Here is a 20866-nt window from a genome sequence, read left to right as displayed (position 1 = left end):
GCAGGCCATGGCCCAGTCTCTGCAGGCCATGGCCCAGTCTCTGCAGGCCATGGCCCAGTCTCTGCAGGCCATGGCCCAGTCTCAGCAGGCCATCGCTGAGGGCATCGGCGCCAGTGGCCATGTGCGAGCTGGCGTCGCACTGTCGCAGACAGGGTTCGACAACCCCCTGGGCTCCATGGCTGCAAACCTGCAGACCCCTGTCGATACCAGCACGGGCCTCCAGGACTGGCAGCGCCAGATGTCGGGGGCGCGTCGGATGGCCAGTCCGTTCGCATCCCCCACCCATGTAGAGGCCTGGGGGCCATCGGGCACCCCGAGGGAGGAGGAGGTGGTGTGGTCCGTCCCGGCTCCCTCTGTAGGGGAGGTCCCGGTACACCGCGACACCTCGGACTCCCCCCCCCCTTCCGTCCCAGGTGCATCGGGTGGGCAACGGGCAGGACAGGCTGGCAGCTCGCCATCCCAGTCGCCCGGGCCGCAGCCTGGCCCATCTAGGCCAGGACGCCCCAGGAAACGGCCGCCAAAGGGATCCAGTGTCAGAGGGCAGGAATCACAGGAGTCCACCTCCAGTTCTGCTGTACCGTCTGGGGAACCACGTAGACATAGTCAAAGGGCCCGTAAGGCCAAACAATTAGACACTGAGTAAGTTGGCACGGGTGCAGGGCACAGATGAGTTTTAGGCGCTAGGGCACGTGCATGAACTCCTTTGGTTATTAAAGTCAATGTTACACCTACCGAAGCTGCCTTTGTGCTCTGTCCAAAGTGTGCGGGGGTGTCATGTACGTTGAGCGCAAGTGTGTGTGTGAGGGGTGGTCTTACCTCAGCCCCAGGTGAGTCTGCCCCCTTCCCCCTGGGCCGCCATCAACATCCCCCGGGCAGAGGACGGGACCGTGCGCTGCAGTGTCACAGCCGCATGCAGGGATGGTCCGGGTGGATGGTGGTACTGTGGCCATGGGTCAGACATAGTCCAACGATGTGGAGCCAGGAGCTCATCGGAGGCGGGTTGTCATCATTCTCCATGGCCTGCGATAGACACGCGTCCACCCGCAACTGGGTGAGCCCGGCCCGTTGTGCCGCCGGTGGATCGGCAATTGGGAGTGGGGGGGTGGTGTGCATGCGGGTGGGGTGTGTGGGGTTGGGGAGGGGGGTGAGGGTGCTGGGTGGGTGGATGGGTGGGGGGTGTGGGTGGTCGGCTGTTGTCATGGTGTGCGGTCTGTGGCCATACTACCCGATTCCCACGCCCATCTAGTCAGTGAAGCGGGCGTCTATCAGTCTGTCCCGTGCCCGCTGGGCCAGCCGGTAACGGTGGACAGCCACCCGTCTGTGTCTACCCCGTCTGCCCTGACCATTGCCCCCATCCCCCTCATCTGGGGAGGACTGGGCCTCTTCCTGCTGCTCCTCCACTCCTCCCTCCTCTGCCTGCGGCACATCGCCCCTCTGCTGGGCTATGTTGTGCAGGACGCAGCACACCACAATGATGCGGCCGACCCTATCTGACCGATACTGGAGGGCGCCCCCAGAGAGGTCCAGGCACCTGAAACGCATCTTCAGCACGCCAAAGCACCTCTCGATCACTCCCCTTGTCGCTACATGGGCATCATTGTAGCGGTTCTCCGCCTCATTGCGTGGCCTCCGTATAGGCGTCATCAGCCACGATCGCAATGGGTAGCCCCTGTCGCCCAGCAACCAGCCCCTCAGCCGGGGATGGCGTCCCTCGTACATGCCGGGGATGGATGACCGCGACAACACGAATGAGTCGTGTACACTGCCTGGGTGACGGGCGCAGACGTGCAGGATCATCATGCGGTGGTCGCAGACCACCTGTACGTTCATCGAATAGGTCCCCTTCCTATTAGTGAACACGGCCCTGTTATCTGCAGGTGGCCGCACGGCGACGTGCATCCCATCGATCGCGCCCTGGACCATGGGGAACCCGGCAATGGCAGAGAAGCCCACGGCCCGGGCATCTTGGCTGGCCCGGTCCACGGGGAAGCGGATGTAGCGGTGCGCCATGGCATAAAGGGCATCTGTCACTGCCCGGATGCACCGATGCACCGATGTCTGCGATATGCCGGACAGGTCCCCACTCGGTGCCTGGAATGACCCCGTTGCATAAAAGTTCAGGGCCACCGTAACCTTGACGGACACGGGGAGAGGGTGTCCCCCGCCAGTGCCACGCGGTGACAGGTGTGCCAGCAGGTGGCAGATGTGTGCCACGGTTTCCCGGCTCATCCGGAGTCTCCTCCTGCATTCCCGGTCCGTGAGGTCCTGGTATGACTGCTGGGGCCGGTACACACGGGGCGCCCTCGGGTGCCTCCGTTGCCGTGGGGCCGCGACGTCCTCCTCCCCCTCCTCGTCCTGTCGGTCAGGTGTCCCTCCAGCCTGGGCGGCTGCCGCCTGCCCCTCTGCGGCAGCCTGCGCCGCCTCTCTGGCACGCTCCTCCTCCTCCTCCTCCTCCTCCTCATCCAGGGCAACATAGACATGAGCGGCTGCCACCACGGCGACCAACATCGCTGGATGGTCTGAAAACATGACGGCCTGGTGGGGGGGGAGGGGAACGACGACATGTCATCATTGCCCATATCCCCTCCTCCCCCCAGCCAGGTGGCATGGACCGCATGGGTCCAACTGTTGGAGGCTGGCACCTGGCCAGGTGGACCAACTCATTTGCCCTCCCATCACCCACCCCGGCACGGCCCCCTCCCCAACCTCCACCCCAGCACGGACCCCCCCCCCCCCAACCTCCACCCCGACACGGACCCCCTCCCCAACCTCCACCCCGGCACGGACCCCCTCCCCAACCCCCAACCTCCACCCCGGCACGGACCCCCTCCCCAACACCCACCCCAGCACGGACCCCCCCCCCAACCTCCACCCCGGCACGGACCCCCTCCCCAACCCCCAACCTCCACCCCAGCACGGACCCCCCCCCAACCTCCACCCCGGCACGGACCCCCTCCCCAACCCCCAACCTCCACCCCAGCACGGACCCCCCCCCAACCTCCACCCCGGCACGGACCCCCTCCCCAACCCCCAACCTCCACCCCAGCACGGACCCCCCCCCCAACCTCCACCCCGGCACGGACCCCCTCCCCAACCTCCGCCCCGGCACGGACCCCCTCCCCAACCTCCACCCCGGCACGGACCCCCTCCCCAACCTCCACCCCGGCACGGACCCCCTCCCCAACCCCCAACCTCCACCCCAGCACGGACCCCCCCCAACCTCCACCCCGGCACGGACCCCCTCCCCAACCCCCAACCTCCACCCCAGCACGGACCCCCCCCAACCTCCACCCCGGCACGGACCCCCTCCCCAACCTCCACCCCGGCACGGACCCCCTCCCCAACCTCCACCCCGGCACGGACCCCCTCCCCAACCTCCACCCCAGCACGGACCCCCCCCCCCAACCTCCACCCCGGCACGGACCCCCTCCACAACCCCCAACCTCCACCCCGGCACGGACCCCCTCCCGGCACTCCCCCGGAGCCCAGCCTACTCTAACCCCCCCCCCCCCCCCCCCCCAGCCGCACACACACACAAGCCGAGACACACCTCTCCTCAGGCAATCAGCCTGCGGTCACGCCATTTCCTGCCCAGAGCCAACCCCCCAGGCCGTCACTCACCTCCTCGCTGGTCGGCGTGAGCCTGGAGCACCGGGTCACGCCGATGAAAAGGAGGTTTGATTGACGTCGACGTGAACGGTCATCACGTCGACGGGACTTCGGCCCATCCGGAAGGGAGAATATCGGCAGGCCGAAAATCGGCTGCCTTGCGCAGACCCGTGACATTCTCCGCGGCAGCGGCGCCATTAACGCCCCACCGACTTTTCTCCCTTCGGAGACTTCGGCGGGGGCGGGATTCACGGCGGCCAACGGCCATTCTCCGACCCGGCGGGGGGTCGGAGAATGACGCCCATGGAGTACAAGAGTTTGATGGAATTCTCCTATCACAGACCATGTACATAATTAAGTTCACGCACCCCCCCCCCCCCCCCCCCTGATTGGGCACCCAATGGCCTGTCAAGGGCCCTCTGTGGCAAGAGCTCTTTCTCCCCCCCCCCCCCCCCCCCTTCACTGGGGTCTGCGGGATCCTCCATGGTTTCTGCTTTGGGGCCTGAAGCAGTTCCATCGGTGGCCACAGTTCCCGATGGTGCTGCTGGGACTGAAGAACTGCCAGCCATCTGACGGGCCAACAGTTCTTGGAGGCAAAATCTTAGCCTTTAAAGATGTGGGAACCACAGTGGCTCGAGGCTACCTGCCTGATTGATATCCTGTTGGGGATTCCCCAAAATGGCTGTGGTGGTATTGCTACTGGCTTTCTGGGTGGTGGATGGGACCACTGTTATAGTCACTAAATTCAGTCCTAGATGTACATATTTGATTAGATATTTAAAAAAATTGTTTTATTTGTTTTTTATTTGTTTTCACAATTTATGTTTCACATTTCAGTTCGTAAGTTAAATTACAAGTCGCATAACTGCACCTAATACATACCAAAAACAACCAAGGAAAGATTAAAATTACAAAAGAAAAAAACAAAAGAGAAAAAAGAAAACAAAACAAACAAAGATCATTTCTATGTTCACTTGTCTCCTCCCCGCTGTGTGGCCCGAACGTGTATTAACCAGTGTGTTCTTGTTGTTCACTTTAGTTTTCCATGTGTCCTCTAGCCCGTCCCCTGCGGCTTTGTCTCTTGTCCCTCACATTCTTTTTTTGTGGGCCTTCGCCCCCCTCCCCTTTTCCTTTAGGTTCTGTGGCTCATCCGTGTCTTCCTCCCCCCCTTGCTCTATTGACTGCTGGCTATGAACTAGTCTTGGAACAAGTTGGTGAACCGCTTCCATGTCCTGTGGAAGCCCTCTTCCAACCCCCAGATGGCAAATTTTACATTCTCCAGTTGGAGGAATTACGCCAGGTTGGACAGCCAGTCTGCAGTTTTGGGTGGTGCTGCCGATCGCCAACTGAGCAGGATTCTTTGGCGGATAATTAGGGAGGCAAAGGCTAGGGTGTCAGTCCCACTCCCCAAAGTATTCTAACTGCTTTTGGGCATGGTTCCACCCTCAGAATCTTGGACATTGCCTTAAAGAAGGCTGTCCAGAACCCATCAGCTCTGGGGCAGGCCCAGAACATGTGGGTGTGGTTGGCTGAGCCTCCCTGGCACCGTTCAGATTTGTCCTCCACCTCCTAACCTTTGGTTAGGCCAAAGTGCTGTCTCATCTAATACCACGTTCGGAGCGTGGCTACCACCACTGGGCTTTTTGAGTACTTGGTTGGAGGGGATGGGAGTGCGGTTGTGACTAGGGCTCGAAGGGATGTCCCTGTCAGAAACTTTCCATCCTCACCCATTCCGCTCCTGGTTTTGATTGGTTACTTTGATGTAGTCAGAGGGGATGGGAGTGCGCCTGTGACTAGGGTTCGGCGGTCTGTCCCAATGCAGAAACTCTCCTCCATCCTCACCCACTCCGCTCCTGGTTTTAATTAGTTATTTTGATGTAATTCTATGAGCATCTAAAGAAAATTAGAATTTTAAATTAGTCATAGATATTTTTGATCGTCTAGTGGTAGCCACACTCATGGAGCATGGATCAGAGTTCAAGATACAGCATTGTAACCTGGATTTTCTGACATGTCATTCTGAAAGCGTGTGTGATCCCTAAATTATTCTGAATGTTTACTGCAGTGACTTCAGTGAAAAGCTAATTATAATAAAATTGTTTTTCTTCTTTTTCAGTTAAGAAAGCAAAACTTGATGGACCGCAAGGTAAGTTTCTTTTCCAAATTCCTCTGGGGAAATGTTAATAAATGCCATCTTTACTATATTTAAAAGATAATTCACCAATCGAATATTTGACTGAACAAGCTTGTGGAGATGACAATGCCAGCATTAGATACTCTCTTTATAATTTTCTAGCATATTGTCAACAAATGGAATTACTGGGATATCTTATGTATATTAAAAATACAGTTCACTGAAACAATTGGAAAGGAGAAATTAGTTTTGTACATGTGGTGATTGTCTCTTTAAGGGCAACATAGAGCAAGGGGCACATGGCCTGTGTAGCTCTATTGCGCGTTTAAACTTTATGTCGACGTCTGGAAGCAATCTGCATTGAGTAACATTGTTGTTCACACCACAAACTAACCTATCCCTCTATATCATTGAAAGGGGCAACACAGGTGGAGAAGGTAGTCAAGAAACCATACGGCATGCTTGCCTTCATTAGCCAGGGCATTGCGTATAAAAATTGGCAAGTCATGTTGCAGCTGTATAGAACCTTAGTTAGGCCACACTTGGAGTATAGTGTTCAATTCTGGTTGCCACACTACCAGAAGGATGTGGAGGCTTTAGAGAGGGTGCAGAAGAGATTTACCAGGATGTTACCTGGTATGGAGGGCATTAGCTATGAGGAGAGGTTGAATAAGCTTGGTTTGTTCTCACTGGAACGAAGAAGGTTGAGGGGAGACCTGATAGAGGTCTACAAAATTATGAGGGGCATAGACAGAGTGGATAGTCAGAGACTTTTTCCCAGGGTAGAGGGGTCAATTACTCGGGGGCATAGGTTTAAAGTGCGAGGGGCAAGGTTTAGAGGAGATGTGCGAGGCAAGTCTTTTACACAGAGGGTAGTGGGTGCCTGGATCTCGCTGCCGGAGGAGGTGGTGGAAGCAGGGACGATAGTGACGTTTAAGGGGCATCTTGACAAATACATGAATAGGATGGGAATAGAGGGATACAGACCCCAGAAGTGTAGAAGATTTTAGTTTAGACGGGCAGCATGGTCGGCGCAGGCTTGGAGGGCCGAAGGGCCTGTTCTTGTGCTGTACTTTTCTTTGTTCTTTGTTCTTTGTACTTTTTTCAGACTTTGATTAAAACAGGATGTCAGGCCAGAGGCAGTGTAAAGGATAATTTTCCTTGTTGCCAGATGTAAAGATGCGCTTTCATTAGATTTCATTAATGAACCCAAAAAAGATTTATTAGTAAGAATTGTTCAGCAGCCGCACGGCTGTAGCTAGCTCCCAAAATATCTCTTGACTAAGAGCCTCTCTCATCATGGGGGGATTCCACACTCCGATTGGTCACACAGGCCATGCAACCCTGACTCTGCTGTGTTGCCTGGATAATCACCACAGTACACAAAATATAAATTGTACCTGAGATTAATGACAAAAACTACTGCTGCCATTTTGCATATAATTCATATGACGAGCACAGGATATGGCATTCAATTTTTTCTTTTCATGCTGTTTTTTCTCCCTCTTCTGTACTTGCGAACACATGAAGGTATGGGTCCAAATGTGTTGAAAACTATTTGGGACCTTTCCTTTAAGTGCTGACTTTTCTTAATCAGCATTATTAAAGGCATATGAAACTATCCAGAGCATCACAATCATACTTAATTCAATATCCATGTTGTGCTTTCCATCCGAGATTATAAAACCATAAAATGTTTCAGCAAGGGTAGATTTGTGTCGACATTGTTTTTTTTGAAAAACCTTAAATTATACTGCTTGTATATATATTAAAAGAAACATTTGAGATGAAGGAACAGCTACACCGCAAACAAAAATAACAATTTATAGCATGAGACTTGAGGCACAAAGTAGGTTTTCAAAAGCCAGAGAGCTGGAACAACAAGTAGATTTACAAGGAGAACCCCAGAAGACTGGGGCAAAGATATCATGCTTGAATGAAGTAGGGAGTTTGGAAAGTAAGATGCAGAGCCAGGGCTAGGGTAGAATCGATTGTTTAATCAGAATATTTACCCAGTACAAATTAAAGAAAAAGAACTGTGAACAGTGTAAATATGAATTGCTGCAGAGAGATTTGAGCAGTACCAGAAATACATATCAGGAGGTGTATTCTCCATTGATTGCTGCAGGTAGCGGGTTTCCCAATCTGGCGGAGAATGGAGCATCGGCTAAAGATCAGATCGGCGCCAATTTTGTTCTGATGCTCCAGTCCTTCACCGCTGGCGGCAGCGAGCTACCCTCCCTGTGCCAGTAGCACCATGCAAATAGGTCATTTGCAACTGATTAACGGGCTGGAAGCCCAATTTTCCATCCCCTGAGATGCTCCAGCCCTCTCAGCCGGGATTCACGTGGGCGTGAATTGGTTCACGTACTTTCAAGTATGGCCCTGATGCGATGGACCCCATGGTGGGTCATGACGGTATTACGATCCTGAACCAGACCCCAATAGATGCTAGGATACTGGACAGAAACCCCAATCTTTTATTTAAATTTGTAAGTCTGAGGAAAGAATGCCACGCTGCAGGAATTTTACGCAAAATAGGGAGATGGCATATTAAAACAAACTTTATCACGAACACAGTATTAAAATATCTTCAACATCACACAAGAAGATAGCTTACAATTACCCCTTAAATGATGCTAATCAATACAGTGACACAATAACCCTTAACTGCTATCTTTATTTCCACTCAAACAACAAACCACCACAAGTCACAATCCATTTTTAAATACAGTTAGCAGACTCAGCAATACTTTCTGAAAAGATATGTCCTGGACACTTTACTTTGAGAAAGAGAGATCTTTTGAGACTGCTTGACACTCTGTCTGACTAATGCAGAATCTCTGGCTGTATTCCTAAAATAAATCAAAAAATCTCTTTGCCGGAGACCGGACCTCAAACTTCTCAAAAATCCATTTTCAACGGAAGCCACCCAATGTGCTCTACTCCCCCACTACATGCTGTGTCCTGGGTTTGGGGCTGCCGCCTCGATTGCCACGCCTCATGTTAAGATCCTCCCCCGCCACTCACTTTGGGCTCGATGCCTCCGCTCTGGCCGCCGGACACTCCTGCGGGGCTCCTCACCGGCTCCAAACCGGCCCGGCACCCGTCCCTCAGGCCCCAAAGTCCAAAGAAATTCGGGATAGAAAAAACAACGGGGAAACCCCGAAAATGACCGAAATAGCGCAGTCCAGCGGGAGCCTCTTCTTGACAAGGCCACTCGCGAGCGCCACCGGAAGTCAACCGTCTGGCTGTGTTCTTCAGAAACATTCTTGGCTCACTTTCCAGGCAAAAACTAACACCTGACTTCCTCAACCCAGGCTCTTCTCATTAACTACATCACCTCACTAAGCTGAATACAATGCGTGCAATTTTAATGGAAAGGTTTCTAAGTGTCATTTATGGCGGGTTTTGCTGGGAGTTCCCCATCACGATCGAATAATGACATTTAGTCACTTTTTTGTGCCCTGTGGAATTTCTCGCCGGTTTAACCCAAGCTTAGAATTTTTTCAGCACTGGGGAGCTGAACTCCGAGATTGGGCTGCCATTTTGAAAGGGTGCCCCGATCTCTAAGTGAGCTTGTGGGTCCCCCACACCCGCTACCCATGGGCAATATCACCCCCTCCACCCCCCCGTGGGGACACCCCACTATGGGGTCCCTGGACCCCTTGTCCCCGCCCCCCCCCCCCCTTCCAGAGCCCCCACCTGTCAACCTCTCAGAGATTCTTCTTACCTGCCATGCACCCCCCACACCCTTCATACCCCCCCTCCACCCTCCTTTCATGGGAATGGCCCCTCTCTGACCCTGGTCCTTGGCAGTGCCACCCAGGCACCCTTCCATTCCACCTTGAAACTCTGGCTGTGCTCCTGCCGGCTTAGCAGAGCCATCTAGGCAACTTGGAAGTGGCTGTGCCTAGATACCTATGTTCCAGGGGAGGGCCAGAGGGCCACCCTGCCCTATCACTGGCCACCCAGGGGCATCTGATGGCCTGGGAGAACCCCCCTCCCGCTGGTGCCGTTCCTCCTGGTCCATGTTTGTGTGCACCAGGACTGAATGGCGCACGGCTGTGGCCTCTCTGGCAGGCTGGTAGATACCGGCTAAGTAGGTTTAAGGCTTCCTACATGAGTGCGGCTTGGTCCCGCCCATTATGAGTTGGTTCCTGACCCCGAAGCCTCGTGGGACGTAGGTAGTTCACGTGAGGCTTTGTGGCTTTTGGGAAGCCCACGGGAAGCTTCATCCGGCATCTACCGACCACGCTGCCTCCCATTGGGGCACAACATGGCTGGTAGATTGCTCCCCATGATTCTAATTCTCTACCTCGCAGGGAAACCTCTTATTATGTAATAAAAGTCCATGAACCCAAACTTTTGCGATGCTTTAATTGCACCTCTAGCTCCAAAGAATCGAGGTGTCTTTTAAACCAGGATTTTTAAAACCCAACACCAGCAGTCATATACTAATCCAGACTTTTAATCCTTACTGCACCAAATACGTAAAATATATCTGAAATTCCTACATTCATCACAGGGGTCAGTGCATAACCGAGGTGCCCCAAAGTCCCTTGGAAGGCCCCCTCCACCCCCACAATGCAGATCTTGCCTCCCCCATCAGAGACCCCCCCCCCGCCCCATCAAAGACCCCCCCCCCCCCCCATCAGAGACCTCTGCCTGAAAGCTGAAGAGCAGTCCAGGCAGTCGAGTGAAAATCATTGCATTTTCACTTACACTTTCCTAACATCTGATGCCTCAGTCGAAAGTGTTTAAAGGAGCAGCTGTTACCAGTGTCAGAGGCTTACTCCAAGGCCAAGTACATAAATTTGCATGGAAAAGGAGAAGAAACCGTCCGGTGCTGCTCCTAGCGCCTGCGGAGACCAGTTGTGAGTCTCAGTTGGTGGGAGAACGTAGGTTCCAGAACGGAAAATCCAGCCCCAGTTCTGTTGTTATCTATAGAGAAAAAAAAATCAAGTTTTTGTCCGAGAGTTAAACTAATTGTGCTTTGATGAAATGGCCACACAAAGTGATTGGGGTTGAAACTGGTCTAGTTAGGATATAAAAGTATATAGAACAAAGGCAGGTAATTGAATTAGAAGTACTAATCAGCCGGGTTGCAATGGGGGGTGGTTTTCCAGCAGCATTGCGCACGGTGAAAATCCCACTACCTCGGGAAAATAGTGGGTGAGCCCTGAAATGGGGTTTGCGGTGAGCACCAAACAGTTTGAAATATTCCTGGGTCTGCCCAGCAGATGTAATTTGGTTCATGCCCTTGCTGGGCATAAATCAGCTTAGCAATTTTAAGTCTTCATTTAAAAATGCCGTATCTGTTTTAAGCTGGATGCCCCTGACTCCTGCAATTCTTTCACCCGCCGCGGCAGCGTGAAGTTGATGTGGATCACTACTGGTCTCTCATTGGCGTTTAGGGGAGGGGGCAGCCTGATGCTGGTGAGGAGTGGGAGGGTCTGTAGCGATATCTGTGAAGGACGCCCTAAAACCTTGTGTAAGGAAAACGATGCAGCAAGAAAGCTTAAATTGGAAACTAAAATAAATATCCCAGAACAATTTATATAGTACCTTTAACATGGTATGGCATTGTGTTTTACAGAAGCACAGTCAAACAAAAGTTGACACTCTAATCAAAGGACAGGTGACTAAAAGCTTTGGTTAAAGAGGTAAATTATAAAGGAGGAGTGTTGTTTAGGAGGGAGTTCCAGAGCTTGGGGTTAATTATATAGAAATTGAATATTTAATTGTGTTCAGAGGGAGGGAGCATTAACTGGGAATTTACTTGGGCTCTTGCATATAGGGAAAAGGGGGAAAAAAGGCTTGCAATTTGCAGCATTTCTTACTACCACTGGGGCTCCAAAATGTTTTATGAAGTAAAACAGTGTAGTCACTGTTGTAATGCAGAAAATGCAGCAGCAGATTTGCACATAGCAAGATCCCACAAGCAGCAATGTCAAAATGAGCGAAAATCTGTTTTATGATATTGATTCAGGGATAAATCCCAGGATAATGGGAATAATTCCCCTGCAGACTGAAACTATAGTTGTTGGATTAAGAGGGGATGTTTGTAATATGTACCTCCTGTAAATACAGTGTATAAAGAAAAGGCTCCAGTTTAATCCTTCACTGTCTGCCTTTCTGTATGGAAACTGTTAGGACCTCGATGAGCTGGAGGCAAAGCACAGCCGCTCGCAACAGGCAAGGCACTGACCTTACCCAACTCGTCTGTGCTTGCAAAACCTAAAACATAATGTCCGACATTAGATGTGAAACTGTGATTGGACAACATTTGCTAAAGAATCCTGAGTGTGCTAAGAATTACGCTGACAACCAATTTGAGATTATCAGTTGGATTTGCAGTGGCTCATTTACGCATGCTAGAGGTTACATTTATTAATACACTGGGCCTGTTGTTCACAGACAGAAAGAACATGTGTACACATTGTGCTTATTTCAACTGAACAAAATAGGCGACTGCCGTTCTCTGATTCAGTCCCCAGGGCAATGCGTTGAACTTTCATACATAGAAAATAGAAGCAGGAGGAGGCCATTCTGCACTTCGAGCCTGCTCCGCCATTCATTATGATCATGACTGATCATCGAGTTCAATACCTTGATCCTGCGTTCCACCCCCATATCCTTTGATCCCTTTAGCCCCAAGAGCTATATCTAATTCCTTCTTGAAATTACTACTTTTTGTAGCAGTGAATTCTACAGATTCACCACTCTCTAGGTGAAGAAATGTCTCCTCGGCTCAGTCCTAAAAGGTCTACCCCTTATCCTCAAACTACGACCCCTAGTTCTGGGCTCCCCCACCATTGGGAACATTCTGAATCTACCCTGTCTAATCCTATAAGTTTCTATGAGCACCCTCGTTACTCTTCTAAACTCCTGTATAATCCTTACTGATTTAGTCTCTCTTCATATGACAGGGCCACCATCCCAGGAATCAGCCTGGTAAACCTTTGTTGCATTCCTTCCATAGCAACAACATCCTTCCTTGGATAAGGTCACCACAACTGCACACAATACTCCAGGTGTGGCCTCACCAATGCCCTATACAATTGCAGTAAAAGAGTCACTCTGCCTGCTTTGTTGTTCCCTTTACATTAGGTATTCTTGATGAGTGCAAGACGAAAAGCTTCGAAAACATGTCTTTTTTTCCAGCAATATTTCAATTCTATACAATCAAAATACTTATTAATAATTGACAAATTAATTTAAACTGTTAATTGTCAATAAGACCCTTTAGGGATGTAGGTGAAAATATTCACGAATAGACCGTTGAGTGAGTAAAGAAGCAATTTATTAATTTTCAGAGCTCTAGGATAAAAGGCCTTTGACCCCCACGGTCTGTGCAGCACCTTTTCTTGCCTGAGCTGAGGTCGCACTGGGTTAATATACAGAAGGAAAGCGGAATTAGTTTGCATTCGTATTTACATATACCCAATCAATTCTGTTTGTGTCACAATTCATAACATGCATCTTCAATGCTATAAATGGCTACAAGTTAGCTCCTATAGCCTCTAATTGGCAGTTTGCCTTACCCGATCAATTCATTACGTAGATAACGGTTACATAAAGTCATGGGGTCAATAGTCCAGCCACATTGAAACATGTCCTTCCTCATTCCTTGCTAATTCCTTAATTTGGGACCCCTTTGTCAGTTACAATAGCTAAGAATACAGACATTGGGCAAAGGTTGCCAACGGCTCATTGTCTCTCCGGATGCATCTTGTGGATCACTTGTTTTGCACAAAGCTTTACTACTTCAGCAGCAGACACTGATAATAACATAGGGTAAAGAACATTGACAGAGTCCATTTTATATCAGGCGGCATCCATTTTGTATCTTCTGTAGTCCGTTCGGAATTCTACCTCTTCAGGGAAAGAAATCTGTTGCCCTTACCTGGTGTGGCCTTCATGTGACTCCAGGCTCACAGCAATGTGATTAACGAAGTGATATGTGAAATGGGATGACAAGCCAATCAGTTCAAGGACAACTGAGGATGGGCAACAAATGCTGGCCTTGTCAACGATGACCATACCCCTTGAAAGAATACAAAATTAAATTATTTCATTCAAGCACCAACAGACCGAAAACTGATTATGCTAAATTAAACAAAATACTGCAGCCTACAATTATATTGCACCTTTAACATAATAAAACATCCCAAGGTGCTTCACAGAGCTATTCTAAAACAAAATATGACACCAAATTACAAACGGTCAGGTGATCAAAAGCTTGGTCAAAGAGGAGGAAAGCAAGAAAGAGAGCCATAGAGATGTAGGGAGGTAATTCCAAAGCAGAGGGCCGAGACAGCTGAAGGTATAGCCACCATTGCTGGAATGATTCAAAATCAAGGATGCTCAATAGGCCAGAATTAGATAATAAATTGTTCATGATATGTCTTCGTTACCTTGGAGGTTTGTAGTGTTAGCAGATTTAAAGACTTATGGCGGAGTGAGGCCATTGAGGGATTTGAAAATGAGCACAAACAGTTTGAAGTCAAGACGGTGCTTGGCCGAGAGTTAATGTACGTAAGCAAGCTAAGGGATGATAGAGGAATGGAAGTAGTGAAAATTAAGACATTACCGCACAGTTTTGGATGACATCAAGTTTATGGAGGCTAGAATGTGGGAGTCCAACCAGGAATATATTAGAATAGGCAAAGTCTAGAGATAATGAGGGCATGAAGGTTGGATTTCAGTAGGGAACGAGTTGAGGCAGGATGAAGTCGGGCAATGTTACCAAAGCGGAATTAGGCGGTCTCTGTGATGAAAAATGAAATGAAATGAAAATCGCTTATTGTCATTGTCACAAGTAGGCTTCAAATGAAGTTACTGTGAAAAGCCCCTAGTTGCCACATTCCGGCACCTGTTCGGGAGGCTGGTATGGGAATTGAACCCGCGATGCTGGCCTTGGTCAGCTTTACAAGCCAGCTATTTAGCCCACTGTGCTAAACCATTCCCTAAGCTGATATGTGGCAAGCAGCACATTTTGGGCTCAAATACTAAGAACGGTTTAGTATAATCGCTGCCTATTGCCTAGCAGAGAGAGGGATGGAGTTGGTAGTTGGGGAGCAGCATTTGGAGGTGGGCCCACATATAATGGGTGTGATCTATCGGAAATGTTTGTAAGTATAATTTCAGGTGGATTTGGCTGGGAGTTTCTCCCTGGCCCTGTCGGCGAGTTCCCTACTGCTATCTAACCATACTTAGTCACTTTTCCGAGCCTGGGTAGTTTCTTTCCGGGCCAGCCCACATTTAGAATTTTTTCCATTGCTGAGGCTGGGGAGCTGAACTCGCTGGCCAGATCGGGCCACCATTTTGAAAGGGGGCCCCAATCTTGAAGTGAGCAGCAGGGTCCCTCACCCACGGGCAATGCCACCCCCCACACATACATGGGCATACCCCACACCAACACCGCCCCCCCCCCTCCACCCCAATTAAAGACACACTGCTATGGGATCGCTGAAGGGCCCCCCTTTCCAGGCCTTCCCAAGCCCCCTTTTGGGCCCCCCTCCCTTCACACCCCAACCTTCTGAGCCCACTTCCTACCCAACCTTCATCCCCCTCATCCCTTCTTTCATGGGCATGGCCCCCCTCAGGCTCTTACCTTTGCCAGTAGCACCCTGGCACTGCTACCCTGGCAGTGCTCCTACCAGCCTGGAAATGCCACATGGGCACCTTGGCAGTGCCAAGATGCAAGCTTGGCAATGCCTGAGTGCCAGGGAGAGTCAGGGTCCCTGATCATCCAGGGGCCCCCGTTGGCCTGGAAGATCTCCAGGTGCCGTGATGTCTGATCCACATTTGTGTGAATCAGCGCTAATCAGTGCCTGTGTGACCTGTCACTGGGGTGCCAGTTAGGTCACAGGAAGCAGATAAATCAGGCTTCCATCTCGCTAATGAGATGGAGATTGCCCTTATTCAGCCTCAATTAGCTTCATGCCTCGTCTCGGTGGGATCCAGATCCCACCAGCAGAAGCGGGCTGTTGAGATCACAAACCGCTTGACGCCTGACACGGCTGCCGATTTGGGCCTCTCCCATGATCTAACCAGCCTGCATGGATATTCGCTGGGCGCAACGTAGCCGTAAAATCACGCCCAATGTTTTTTAGTCTTTCCAGTAATTAATTAATTGTTGACATTCATATTCAGCTGTGTATATATAGCCCAATATCATAAATGCACCATCTATATTGTCATGCACTTTACGCCATGTGCTTTGTAAACATTTCTTGTAATACACCCAAGTTATTAATACTATTGATGTGATTTAACAATGTTACAATAGACCACATTTCAGAATGTCATAGAATGCTGTTCATTCTACACCGAGCCTTTCAAATTCAACTACTAATTGATGAGAAGAATTAATAATCATTCATTCATGCGATAAATAAAGGCTGTTACACTTAAACTTATTTTAAATGGATATGCATTCCACTAGAATCCAAAATGCCACTGTGTTATGTACATCTTAATCCGTCTTGGGCATTGGGGGGTGGGGGGGGGGAAGTGAAGTGGTGTCGGTTACCTCAATTGGCTAGATGGCTGGAGTGTGGTGTGGAATGATGCCAACATTGCAGGTTCAATCTCCATACTGTCTGCGGTGTTTCCTGGAGGTTGCCTTGCCCATATGTGATGTGGAGTGGTGTCTCTCAAGCTATATAACTTATTGTCTCTCTCTTAATGGAGAGAGATGCCTATGGTCCTTCAGGGACCACACTTAATAGACATTACCAATACAGTGTCTCAGCTATCCTTGGTGATTAAAATATTATGTATTTGGCAGGGATATTCAATTCTTCACCTTGAAGAATGTTGTTTACTCTTGTATCCGATGGCTCCACCCTAACCTCTACAAGGGCTATCTTTGCCCATGGTTGATATTGGCTATATTTGATGCTTCTTCAATATTTCTCCAATCTCACCATCCAGAACAGCAGAAAGTGCATGGGAGCACTATCACATCCAAATTCTATTATAAGTCATACATCAAGCTGACTTAGACATGTAGTCATTCCTTCAGTTTCACTGTATACATGTTCTAGAATTTTGACAATCAGCAGCATTCTGAACATAAAATGAAAAATAGGAGCAGTAGTAGACTATACAGTCTCTTGAGCTTGCTCCGCCCTTCATTGTAATCATGGCTGATTTTCTGCCTCAACTGTATTTTGCTGCCTGCTCCCCATATCATTTGAGCCCCTGAGGAATCAAAAATCTATCTATCTTGTCCTTGAATCAATTCATGATGGAGCAACCATAACATTCTAGGTTAGGCAATTCCACAGATTTACAACTTTGAGTGAAGAAATATTTCCTCGTCTCATTTCAAACAATTGACCCATTGGAGGCTGTTTCCCTCATATTCTAGATTCCCCAGAGTATGTCTACCCTACCCTATCAAGCCCCTTCAGAATCATTGACATTTCATTGAGATCATCTCTAATTTTTCTGTAGACCAGAGGAATGTGGGAGTATCTTCACCATGTGCAATACAGAAGTTGAAGGGGGTGGCTTCCCATCACCGTCTCCAGTATCTGTGGATGGGCCATAACTGTAGATCTTGCCAGAGACATTCACAACCTAAGAATTAACTTTTTTTAAAAGGTTTTTGGATACAAATTGACTCTTGGAAAAAAAGATGCTTTTATTTTCTTCCGTTATTTTCTGTAGACATTTGGCTGCAAATGGTGTTAACATTTATGGCATAGGCAGGTGTCATGGATACCATTTTATTTTGCAGAAGCAACAGATCATGAGTGTCTAACTCAGTTCACTTGCATTGTTCTGCAGAGTGTTTAGCACATTACAATGATGTGTGAATTGAAGATAACAGATTAACACTTCATTCAACTCATGCATTTGCAAATACAAGCTGTAAACTTCACCAAATCTGGCTTCTGTCTAAAGCTATACTAATCTAAAGCTAATGGCCCAGATTTTGTGGTTGTAATGACAGAATAACTGTCATTATCCTGTGAAACTGACAACTTCTGGCATTAACGCATGCACAATTAGGCACGGAAATCCAAAAATTGTTGTCACTGACTCCCTGCTGCTCCATCGGGTAGAACCTGGTGTTGTAAGACTTCCTACTGTGCCCAGAGTGTGCTGTTGAAGTCCTTGCACACGGCAATTTTAGAAACCACTGAACTGACATGAACTTACCCTTTCATAGAATTTACAGTGCAGAAGGAGGCCATTTGGCCCATCAAGTCTGCACCGGCTCTTGGAAAGAGCACCCTACCCAAGCCCACACCCCTACCCTATCCCCATAACCCAGTTACCCCACCCAACACTAAGGGCAATTTTGGACACTAAGGACAACTTAGCATGGCCAATCCACCTAACCTGCACATCTTTGGACTGGGAGGAAACCGGAGCACCCGGAGGAAACCCACGCACACAAGGGGAGAACGTGCAGACTCCGCACAGACAGTGACCCAAGCCGGGTATCGAACCTGGGACCTTGGAGCTGTGAAGCAATTGTGCTAAACACTATGCGACCGTGCTGCCCCAATTATGTTATATCACTATTTAAAACTCTCATAACATGTTTTGGTTGGGGGGGGGGGGGGGGGGGAGATTTTGTGGAGAATGGAAGAGTGGGAAACATGGCACCCAGGGTGCCTGAGTTGAAGGTGAAATTTCAAACATACACATTAGGGACAGGAGCAGGCCATTTGGCCCTTCAAAAATGCTACATCATGTAATAAGATAATGGCTAATCTAATTGTAACCTCGACTCATATTCCCCTTATCCCTCATAATCTCTCACTGTCTTGGATATCAAGAATCTACCTAGCTCTGAAAAGGTGGAAGCAGAGAGGGTGGGGGGATATGGTAGGGAGGGCGAGTTGTGGTTGTTGGTTACTTATTTAGTTATGATGTGATATGTTAGTTCTTTTTTTGGTCTTGGCCTTGGTGGTGTTTTATAAATGCCTTAATAAAAATATTTATTTAAAAAAATAATCTACCTAACTCTACCTTAAAGACATTCAAAGACTCTGCTTCCACCACCTCACCTTTTGAGCTAGAGAGTTCCAAAGACTCAGAATGCACTGATAGAAAATAAATTCCCCTCATCTCAGTCTTAAAGGGGATTCCCCTTATTTTTAAAAGTGACCCTTAGTTTTAAATTCCTCCAACAAGAGAAAACACCCTTGAGAACACCCCTCAGGAACTTTTATGTTTTGTACAGGCTGCCTCTTACTCTGATAAACTCTGTATGGGTTCCAGCTTCATCAGGTGGTCCAAGTTTTTGTGGTGGACCTTCCCTTAAATCCAGACCTTATATGAGATTGGACCCATTCATTGCAGTACTACTCCTTGGAGCCACAATGTTCCATCACCAAACCTACAAGCGTAAACCACATCCCTGGAATAAAATGTGCGCCCAAGCACCCTCGAGTCATGGTGTTTTTTCTGCTTTTCCTGTTGTACCCCTATCTTTCTGCTGAGATATGGAAACGTCAGACTCAGCTGGGTTCTGAGTTTGCTACTCATCAATTGCTCCCCCGGGCGATTTCCGTTGTCACATGGGGTTTTATGTGATAATTAAAAAGGAACCACACCATCGATCACATGGATTGCTTTTATAAGCCCCTCTTGAAGGTCTGAACTGCCCTTTCTGCTAGATCATTGGAGGAGGGATTACATGGAGCGGTCGGAATATGCCGAATGTCATTCCTTAAAATAAATATGGCAAATTCTTCGTGAGTGAACGGCATCTCATTAACCTTCACCAGGACCTCTGGAATTCCATGGGTGCTAAAAATGTCCCAAAGCTTCTCTATCGTGGCCGTGGAAGTTGTGGAGGCCATCTTACTCACCTCTAGCTACTTCGAGTGAGTATCCATGAGGAAGTTGTGGAGGCCATCTTACTCACCTCTAGCTACTTCGAGTGAGTATCCATGAGCATGAGGAACATGGAGCCCAGAAACGACCTTGCAAAATCCACGTAGGCATATCCATGGGCATCACGGCCATTCCCAAGGATGAAGAGATGTTGGAGTGAATTTCTGATGCTCCTGGCACGCGGGCAGCTGCACACGACCCTTTTGATGTCCCATCGATACCGGGCCACCAGACATACTGCAGGCCAACATTTTCATTTTAGGTGCCAACGGATGGCCACTGTGAGGTCCTGTAGCAGGGATTCCTGATCCTGTGGGGTGATGACCACGCGGGCTCCCCACAATATAATGCCGTCTTCTTCATTGAACTCGGCGAACGGCTATAGGGTTACCAGAAGGGCCTCTGTTTTCCTGCCGCTCAACAGCATGAGACACAGCTTCGCCAATCCAGCTACTCGCTATGTCCACGTGTGCACCTGAGCAGCTGCCACCGGCAGCTGACATTGAGAGTCGTAATTACCTCATCCGCCACAGGTGGAGATGGGGTGCTCACAGGCAATGACAGTCCGCAAAAGCAATTTGCATGCTCGAGCATTGCTGGAATGAATATTTCTACGCAGCGAGCAGGAGCGCCCGATGTTGGATCCTTGCCATTGCAATTGGTGGGATTCCCTTATCCTCCCTGAAGAAGCTGAGCAGCGGCTTGTGGTCGGTTACAATGACAATGTCACCATAAACAAGATGGTGGAACTGTTTATCCCAAAGATCACCGCCAAGCCCTCTTTCTCTATCTAAGCTTTTGTCACTCTGCGTCCGCCAGTGTTCTCAAAGTGAACAAGATGGGGTGCTCTGTGCCGTCGTCCCATCCATGGACCAGCACGCCTTGGTGCCATAGGGGGAAGCATCGCTTGTCCAGATTAGTGGCTTAGCCAGATCATAACGTGCAAGAAGCTGCATGGAGGACTGATGCTTTTTAGCAGCAACAAATGCTTTCTCTAGTTTTGTGAAGGAGCATCCTCCAGCCAATCTGGCCTACAAATCCTTTACCCGGGGCATTGGGTCTCAGCCTAGTCACAAAGCCCTGTTCACCATGAGTTTAATTTGCCACAGAAATGGACAGTTTTGTTGAGATTCATTACTGGCACCATAGGCTCGGACCATTCTGCAAACTGAACCGGGCGTATGACCCCAGATCCTGCAGGCATTAATGTTCCGCGTCGACTATCGGCGTAATATAAGGGACCGGCCTCGCACT

The 20866-nt window shown here is 49.4% G+C and overlaps 1 protein-coding gene across 1 annotated transcript in view; it reads left to right on the top strand.

The window, feature by feature from the left end:
• Window positions 1-20866, top strand: part of LOC140395097 (protein unc-13 homolog A-like) — a 522914-nt gene that overhangs the window by 120359 nt on the left and 381689 nt on the right. The window contains exon 2 of the mRNA XM_072482511.1: window positions 5726-5755. Within this exon, the coding sequence (XP_072338612.1) occupies window positions 5726-5755 (30 nt within the window). The remainder of the gene's footprint in view (window positions 1-5725; window positions 5756-20866) is intronic.

Source organism: Scyliorhinus torazame, chromosome 18 (genome assembly GCF_047496885.1).
Source record: "Scyliorhinus torazame isolate Kashiwa2021f chromosome 18, sScyTor2.1, whole genome shotgun sequence".
In the NCBI taxonomy this organism is placed as follows: domain Eukaryota; kingdom Metazoa; phylum Chordata; class Chondrichthyes; order Carcharhiniformes; family Scyliorhinidae; genus Scyliorhinus; species Scyliorhinus torazame.
The sequence above is the reverse complement of the archived record's forward strand: the minus strand, read 5'-3'. Positions and strand labels throughout refer to the sequence as shown.